This window comes from Colletotrichum jinshuiense, chromosome 4 (assembly GCF_051148585.1).
Source record: "Colletotrichum jinshuiense chromosome 4, complete sequence".
Classification (NCBI taxonomy): domain Eukaryota; kingdom Fungi; phylum Ascomycota; class Sordariomycetes; order Glomerellales; family Glomerellaceae; genus Colletotrichum; species Colletotrichum jinshuiense.
The window spans coordinates 4,074,048-4,082,537 of record NC_139311.1 but is presented as its reverse complement, the minus strand read 5'-3'; the positions used below and the strand labels follow the sequence as shown (position 1 = coordinate 4,082,537).

General features: G+C 52.8%; 3 protein-coding genes across 3 annotated transcripts; all 3 read left to right on the top strand.

Annotated features, from left to right (window-relative positions):
* Positions 1–738: 738 nt before the first annotated feature.
* Positions 739–4,366, top strand: EsH8_IV_001018 (uncharacterized protein; the record flags this gene model as incomplete). Its single annotated transcript, XM_083265908.1, has 12 exons — positions 739–750; positions 826–2,215; positions 2,275–2,327; positions 2,378–2,838; positions 2,904–2,959; positions 3,012–3,193; positions 3,260–3,459; positions 3,517–3,543; positions 3,611–3,989; positions 4,046–4,124; positions 4,196–4,258; positions 4,362–4,366. 12 exons carry the CDS (start codon positions 739–741, stop codon positions 4,364–4,366), a joined length of 2,907 nt encoding a protein of 968 aa, XP_083124803.1.
* A 93-nt stretch (positions 4,367–4,459) lies between these two features.
* On the top strand, positions 4,460–5,276 carry EsH8_IV_001017 (uncharacterized protein; the record flags this gene model as incomplete). Its single annotated transcript, XM_083265907.1, has 4 exons — positions 4,460–4,574; positions 4,632–4,752; positions 4,807–4,898; positions 4,972–5,276. 4 exons carry the CDS (start codon positions 4,460–4,462, stop codon positions 5,274–5,276), a joined length of 633 nt encoding a protein of 210 aa, XP_083124802.1.
* A 698-nt stretch (positions 5,277–5,974) lies between these two features.
* On the top strand, positions 5,975–7,648 carry EsH8_IV_001016 (MFS transporter; the record flags this gene model as incomplete). The annotated part of the gene is made up of 3 exons (XM_083265906.1): positions 5,975–6,599; positions 6,688–7,335; positions 7,404–7,648. The coding sequence occupies 3 exons, from the start codon at positions 5,975–5,977 to the stop codon at positions 7,646–7,648; spliced, it is 1,518 nt and encodes a 505-aa protein (XP_083124801.1).
* Between the last annotated feature and the right edge of the window lie 842 nt (positions 7,649–8,490).

Below are 8,490 nucleotides of genomic sequence, written 5' to 3'. Positions count from 1 at the left end.
GAAATAGGATAAACCATCTGGTCGTGGTGGTGGCGCCAAACAGGCGCCGAACTATCACGGAGGTTTGACCTCACCTGCGGCCCGGTTCACGGCAAGAAGAGGGAGCGCGCCCCCTTCCCAGGGAAAAGTGGAAAGTTTACCGACAAGCTGTGCTGCACAAGGCTGACTCAGATCCTGTAAGTCATTTAAAATCACGTCCAACAGGCCGGTTGTGGAGCGCGTATAAACCGTCGCTCATTGGCGTTGGTTGGGCCAAGACAAGAAAGAGAGGGAGATGTTGAAACCAACAGAGCGAGAACCATGCCGCTTCAGCCTTTCCCCGAGCTGGGATCTATCGAGGCTATCCCTCAACCCCCACCTCCCATCGCGCAATAGAAGCACGAGAGTGGATTTTCTGCAGCATTGGGAACTCCTTATCAAGTCATGTGGCCGTTGGGGAGGCTGTGCTCGTGACGGCCAGCAATTTTCGCGTCGTCGGGTTTCACAGACTCGTCCGGCGTCTCCCGTTAAAGGGGGGGTTTTGCTGGTTAGTTAGGTTGGTCGCCCAGTAGATAACCCCGCAATTAATGAGTCTTGAAATTATCTATTACATTAGACAGTTGGGTGTTTGGAAAGTCCCTCTCGTCGTTTTTGATTCTGTCGTCTTTGAAGGCGAATTCGTCCGTTCGGCCCGTTGAGTGCAATTGTTTCCCGTCGAAACAACTTGTATTTCTGCCATCACGGCACTTGTGATACACAATGACCCAAATTGTAAGTTGTCATGTAATCCCTTTGCTTCAACCGTATTTCGGTCTCCGTCGCGAAGATTTCCTAACGGGAAACTAGCTTCGTCCATCGTCCTCCGCGACGCCTCCGTCCACGACAACGACGACGACGGCGGCGGCGACTACGAGTACGACATCGAGGCCCTCCCCTACGCCATCATCTGGCAGCACGCCTAGTTTCTTTACATCACCCGGCCCCCAAGAGCCTTTTGTATTTGGGTCGTCGAGGAATATCCTAACTCCTTCTTCTCGCCTGGGCCCGGGTTTCTCTCTGTCGTCAACCCCAGAAACCAACCTTGCATTCCCAGGGGTGCCAAGTAGCAATGTGACTGTCCCCGGAGGCGATATCCGGGCTGATGAACCTCTCCCTTCCGTTGAAGGAGGGTCCAAAAGCCCGGCACCGACGAGCGGTTCCAGTAGCCCTGGCAGAAACGCCCGAACGCCCTCGTTCTCGTTCTCTCCGCTACCTTCTTTTACGCCAACGGGCCATTCCAGCAGCAGCCTTGGCAGGGATTCCAGAACGCCTTCGTTCTCGTTCAATACGCCGCTTCCTACTACGCCAACAGGCTCTTCCAGTAGTACTGGGAAGAGCTCTCGAACGCCTTCGTTGTCGTTCAATACGCCGTTTCCTTTTACACCAACAGTCCCTTCCAGCAATCTTGGTAAGGATGCCGGAACGTCTTCGTTCTCGTTCAATACGCCGCTTCCTTCTACGCCAACGGGCCCTTCCGGCAGCCTTGGTAGGGATTCCAGAACGCCTTCGTTCTCGTTCAATACTCCGCTTTCTTCTACACCGACAGGCTCTTCCAGCAGACTTGGTAGGGATTCTCGAATGCCCTTGTTCTCGTTCTATCCGCTACCTGCCTTTACGCCGACGGGCCCTTCTAGCAATCTTGGGCAGAATTCTCGAACGCCCTCGATCTCATTCTCTCCACCGCCAACTCGGTTTCACACAGCTTCGCCCGGCACCAGCCCTAGAGGAAGCGTCTCTCCCCAGAGTCCCGATGAGACAGAAAGTATCGCTGGTCGACTGGGGAACTTGGGCCTCGCCCCTCGGCAAACTAGCCTGGGGATGTCCGATGTTGGGGCCGCCATCACGGACGTTGCTAACGGTTTGGATGAGCAAGCGCTTCAACCCGTACCCCCCAGCCCGGAACCGGGTGCACCCTCGCCGAGTCCCCGGCGTCGTCGCCGGTCAGAGATCGTCCAGCCGCCCCACAGCGTCAAGGACGAAGAGCTTCCCCCGAACCGTTTCCATGACCCTGTAGTACAGACGGCTTTTGGCGACGCTAAAGCCCTGGCGTCCAGCTTGGCCGACGCGTTAGGGAGCAGCCCTCTCCACGTCAACCCGGATTCTACGATCCAAAGGTTGCACCGCCGGGCCCAAGACTTGTCCCGCTTTCAGTGTCCATCAACCCGTACTGTGGGGTTCGTCGGTGACTCTGGTGTCGGTATGTAGGCTCAGCCAGTCTGGTCTTGTGTAGCAATTGAGTGACAGGCAGCTTTTTAGGGAAAAGTAGTCTCCTGAATTCGCTGTTGGACAGCCAAGATCTAGCGAGAACGGTAGGCTATGGAAAATAAACCGTGCTGCGATATCAACTAACGGGCTGCAGAGCAATAGTGGTGCCGCATGCACCTGTGTTGTCACCGAGTATCACTACCACGACAGCAAGGACTTCATGATTGATGTTGAATTGTTTGGCCAGGAGGACCTCATGGAGCAGGTCACGGAGCTGCTCCACTGCTACCGCTACTTCCACGAGGACACGGAAAATACGGAGGAAGGAAAGAAGAAGAAGCAGAAGGATGTCGAAGAGGAATACAAGATTGCTCGCGATACCTTTCAAGCAATGTTCCGAGGCCGGCTCGATGACGAGCAGTTTCTGTTGGGAAAACCCGTGGAACGTGTGCTGTCAACGCTACGCTCTTGGCTGCTAGAAGCAAACCCCTCAAATATTGGCGGGAGACAGACCAGGAGCAGTCTTCAAGAGTGCTCTAGTCTGTTGATGCATCTGACATCCGAGACAAGGGGGGCAAAAGAGCCGGCGGTTTGGCCATATATCCGGAAGATCAGGTGAGTGCCTATCAAAAAGCTCAATGTCTGGAGCGTCTGGCAAGGGCCATTAACAATGTCACCAGTGTCTTTCTTGACTCGCATATCTTGAGCAAAGGACTGGTGCTCGTCGACCTCCCCGGTACGTCGGAATCTCCTGTAGTGTGGACCCGACAGAACTGACGCGTTCCCAGGGCTTCGTGATCTCAACTCCGCGCGCAGAAAGGTTACCGAACGCTTCATGCTGGAATGCGACGAAGTCTTCGCCATCTGCAGCATTGGGCGGGCCACCACTGACGAGGGCGTCTCGAGTGTTTTCGAGCTGGCGAAAAAAGCAGAGCTGTCCAACGTGGGCATCGTCTGCACCAAATCTGAGGTAGGTTGAGTCGATTGGTTGCGCTAGCCGAGTACTTTTTTCTCACAGCACTCACTCAATAAACAGGACATCAAAGCCGCGGAAGCAAAGAAAGACTGGAAAGGCCAGCGCGCTACCCGAATCCAGCAGCTCAGCGATGCGGTGGCGGCGACCCAGAATGAAATCAACAATATCGACCTGGAGCTAGCCAAATTCGAAGACGAGGAGTTGATGGACGAAGAAAAGAACCATGTGTTCGGGCTTATACGCTCTAAGAGAAATGCCGAGTAATTTAACCTCCTGTCAATTACAAGTCTCGGTGCTGACTGCTCTTTTCCCGATAGAAAAGCTCGGCGACAGAAGCAACTTGAGTGAGTGAACACGTGCCTTTTCGCCCCGTCTTGAGAATTTCATCGAAGCTAACTGGCCAAACCTTAGCCTCAAGAAATACTTGGTCGTGACGCGAAACGAAGCCGTCATCGCCCAGTTGCACCAGAAATATGACCCAAATGTGCCGGCCGGAACCTTGCGGGTCTTCTGTGTGAGCAACAACGAGTACTGGGAAAAGCGTTCGAGGCCGAAGGATGAGGCGCTTCCCTATCTGCAGTTGAGCTGCATCATTGCTCTCCGGAAGCATTGCCTCTCCATCATTGCCGAAACCCAGCTGAGAGAGGCAACGAGGTTTGCCGCCAACGACATCCCGGCTCTGCTCGGGGAAGTCGCGCTGTGGGTTGAATCCGGCGCCGGGAGCACGAATGCGGAGCAGAAACGAGCTGTTCGTGAAACCCTGGACAAGATTGAGCGCCGTTTGAAAAAGGTGAATGATGACATGAGCCAGGATCTGCCTCTGACTGTGGACTGATTGATGATCAGGACTTGACTGGAAGAGACTCGCGTCTTAATCAAATAGCAAAATCATTCCTAGAAGATTTCAATACCCATGTATACAACAGTAGGTGCCCTGGCCTCATTCTTGCTACGCCGCTTTTCTATCGCCCTTGATTCTGATCTTGGACCTCATAGACCGAAATACTGGTCACTGGGGAGAAGTAGCTATAGATGCTAGCTGCAGGTGGAATCAAGTAAGTACACCCATACCTTTATCTTAGCATCTTCGGCTAACCGCAAGTTTAGTGGGCCCATCGTAAGTTTACACAAACCTGACGTATCTAGACAGTTTCTAATAGAGCTTAAGCGACCTATTCGGCGTTTTGCCGCAACTACGGCATTCATGATACCAAAGGGGCCGGGGGGTGGCATAACTGGAACGAAGAGATCATCGCCGGCATGCTCAGGGACTTGGCCGCACCGTGGCAGAAGCTTTGCTCGTCATTTAATGACGAGAACGAACATACTGCCGAAATGATCGAGGAATCCCTGGACCGGGCACTAGACCTCCTTGGTAAACTCCCTCGGAAGGGTTTCGCTTGGCTTGCTTGTTTTCTGACTGCAAGTATAGAAACCGAACTCGAGGACTTCCCTCACTCCACCACAACGCTCCGTCAGTCATTTTTCTGCCAAAAGGAAATAATACTTTGGGGTGTGGAGGAGGCGTGCAACAAGTTTGAAGGCGGTTTGAGGTGAATCCTCGTCCATTCCAATTGGCTCACTGACAGTTCTGACGGTTCTTCCAGCACTTTGAGAATCGATGCTCTTACAGGTATTCGCACCTCACTCATAGGTAAAGCAATGGAGAGTTCGTACAGGGCCTGCAATCTGGAATCTGGTGAGTCTAACAAGAACTCTAAAGTGACATGGCTTAGAGCAACTTTAGTGCAGGAGCTGATAGGTGGCACCAGGGACTGGAAGCGACAGAAAGCGCAAGAAAATTGTGAACGATGCCATTGAGCGTCATGACTTGTTCCAAAACCTTATGCTACAATTCAAGAGACAACTGAAAACGTTGGTGGGCCGTCTCCAGGCTGATTTGCAGACCGACATCCAGTCACACCTTGCCACCATTGGAACAACGTTGGACTTGATCAGGAGCGAGAACGTTGCTACGGAAAGCGAGAGAAACCCGGAACTTAGACATCGTTTGGAAGATGAACTTGCCCGGGCGAGGGAGAAGTTGGGACGCATTCGGCAGGTTATGAGTTCATAAACACCCGAGGGCGCTTGGTTTCGCAGATGACATAGGACCTTCAATGGCTTTGTGTAGTTCTTGGCGTCACGGGTATACTCGTACGGGTGGGTAGTTCGATTAACATCAATTTGTACTCGGTAAGCTGTAAATTGGCGTGTATAAGTAAGCGAGGAAAAGGTCAGCAGTGGGAGCGGCGTTGAAGCGATCGCCGTGGGCAGCCCGGATTTCGAATCTCCGGGCTCCGCTGCTGCCGCTTCCCGCCGTTGACAGCCTACCTATATTCTGGCCAGGCAATCCAACAGTGACTTAGTTTGTACTTTTGCTCCTTCCGGTTTGGTCGTCTTGTTCCATCCTCCACTCGTCCCCGATGACATACAACCCATGCATTGGAGCCTAGCGACCCTTGTGAGGATGTCTCGCATATCCGAGATCTAGCGCCTTTATGTCCGAGGGTCCTGCGCTAGAACCCAAGCTTACACCCTTGATATAAAGCATACCCAGCCGCTCGATTCTTTGTGAATTCCATTCTTTGACATCTACAGTGGAATCTTGCGTCAAGGATCCATATGTACTAGTCTTAGCTCAATTGTTCTGATTTCCGGTCCCTAGTTGCTTGTCTACCAAAGCTGGCCTTGGGTGGAGAAAGAAGTTGCTCAACTTCTTGCTTACTACGTAAGAAATATTCGTACTTTGTTTCGTTGGCAACTCTCTAAACTATGGCGACGGACAACCTCCACGGCCGGGATGAGGTCTTGGCGGCGCCGGGTCCGGCCGACTTGGAATTGGCTGCGATTCCGGACCCGGTGGCGGCGGCCCCCGTCGGCCCCACCTCGGCGAAAGACTCGGATCCCTTCCTCGTCGCCTTCGCACAGCCCTACGATGCCGAGAACCCGCTCGACTGGCCAGCGGGCCGAAAATGGATGGTCACCGACGTTCTCTCGGCGACCGGGTTCAACCGCATCATGGTCTCGACCATCATGGCGCCCGCACTGTCCAACATCGCGAGCGAGCTCAACATGACCCCCACCGAGTCCGCCATGGCCTTGTCCATCTACCTTCTCGCCACGGCGTTCGGCCCGCTCTTCATCGGCCCCATGTCCGAGATCTACGGCAGGCAGGTTGTTCTTCACACGTCCAGCCTATGGTTCCTTGTCTGGAATGTGGCCTGTGGGTTTGCTACCACCAAGGGCACGCTGATTGCTGCCCGCTTCCTTGCAGGATTCGGTGCAAGCGCCATTTATGCGCTCGGTGGAGGGGTTTTGGGAGATATCTGGCGACCGGAGCAGAGAGGCCAGTCGTTGGGGGTTTACCTGCTTATCCCGCTGCTGGGCGCGGCTGTTGGTAAGTATTTTCTTTCTTCGCGTTAGATTTTGGGACTCCATCTCCTTCCTGATTCAAAATGGGTGACTTTGAGGCTCACTCTACAAAGGCCCCATAATTGGCGGGTTCATAGCCTCACGCACAACTTGGCGCTGGATGTTCTGGTCCACCTCCATCTTCCAAGCTGCCATGATCTTCGTCTCCTTCTTCAGCTTCCCGGAGTCGTACGGCGCCCTGATCCTCCGCCGGCGCGCGGCGCGTCTCCGCAAAGAAACCGGCGAGACACGTTACTACACGGCGGGCGAACAGCTCGATGCCGGCCGGTCTCCCTCGGCTGTCGTCGGGCGGGCCTTGACGCGGCCTCTTCGGCTGCTGATGTTCCACCCCATCATCCAGGTCTCGGCCGTGCTGTCGGCATTCAACTACGGCATCATGTATGTGACACTGTCGACATTCTCGGATCTCTGGAAGGGGCTGTATGGTCAATCCGTGGAGATTAGCGGACTGCATTATATTGCTTGCTCGCTGGGCGAACTTATTGGCTCCCAGGTGGGCGGGCCCTTGATGGATTACGTCTACAAGCGACGCCAACAACCTACACCGGAATCCCGCATGATGCTCACGTTCTTTGGCATTGTTCCCGCATGGGCGGGAGTATTAGTATACGGCTGGACAGCCCAGTATCGGCTACACTGGCTCATTGTCGATGTAGGGGTTGTTGTGATGATGTTTGGGATGCAGTTTGGTGGCATGCCTAGTAAGTACACTCTCGGGCCCCATAACAGGACTCCTAAGCCTGTTGATTAACCAATTTTTGTTCATCAGTGGTGGCCTATGTAATCGACTCATATGGAGAACACACGACCAGTGCCATGGCGGCGACGCAGTTTGTCAAGAGCCTGACGGCGTTTTTGTTCCCGCTGTTCGCCCCGAGCATGTACCAGGCGCTCGGGTACGGGTGGGCCAACAGTGTCATGGCCTTGGCAGGAGTGATCATCTCTGTTCCTCTCCCAATCTTCCTGTGGAAATACGGAGCCCGGTTGAGGGCCAAGGCCAGATCGACGTACTAAATAGACCCAAACGCCAAGCATGCTGGCTACCCAAGGATTTTCTGATTACTTGGGCCGATTTATAAGCAAAGCTTGGATAACCTTGTAGAATTGGAGTCAACCTTTGAAGACTCTTGAAAGCAAAGGAAGTTAGGGAAAGGCCCCAGATGAAGGACACATCATTACCGGCATTATATGGATTACTTCACGACGGAAATGCTTATGAAGAACAAATGTGTAATGGTTTTCTGCTACTAAGCATGTAAACTGGAGTCTGTTCAAGAGATTTGGGAGTCAGAATGTCGTTTGCCGGAATTGTTCATCCAATGAGGATTATTCAAGTGCGGTATCCATAACGACTCACCTAATAATTCCAGACACAAAATACGGGCAACCAAGCCGAAAAGATGTCGAGTCTGAAGATATAGATATGTTTGTGGAGAATCATATCAATAAACAATGAGGCTTCTGCGTGCTCCGTGTCACTCAATTCTTCGATGTCGGAGCCATGCTTGCAGTGAATGAACCCTTCCGTTTTGTGGTTTTGTCTAGAAGCTTTTCTCTCTTTAGTCTTAAACCAGGCAACAATTTTGATCCATTCATGAGCCGTGTGCCTTTCTACCATATGATAGCCCTATTCTTTCAACATGGGCTGGAATCTCAGGTGCTTCTGTCAGCTTGAAGAAATCTTTTGATTTTGGGAGTCAGACGTTATGCCCATGTGAAAAGAGCGAAACAAGTGGGACCATAGCACTTTTGAATGAATTAGGCATAAGTCTCATGAAAGGTGGATAAGTGACATTTCTCTTTTGAACCACTGCATGTCTCTGGAAGGACCAAAGGACATGTGTTATTGTTCTTTG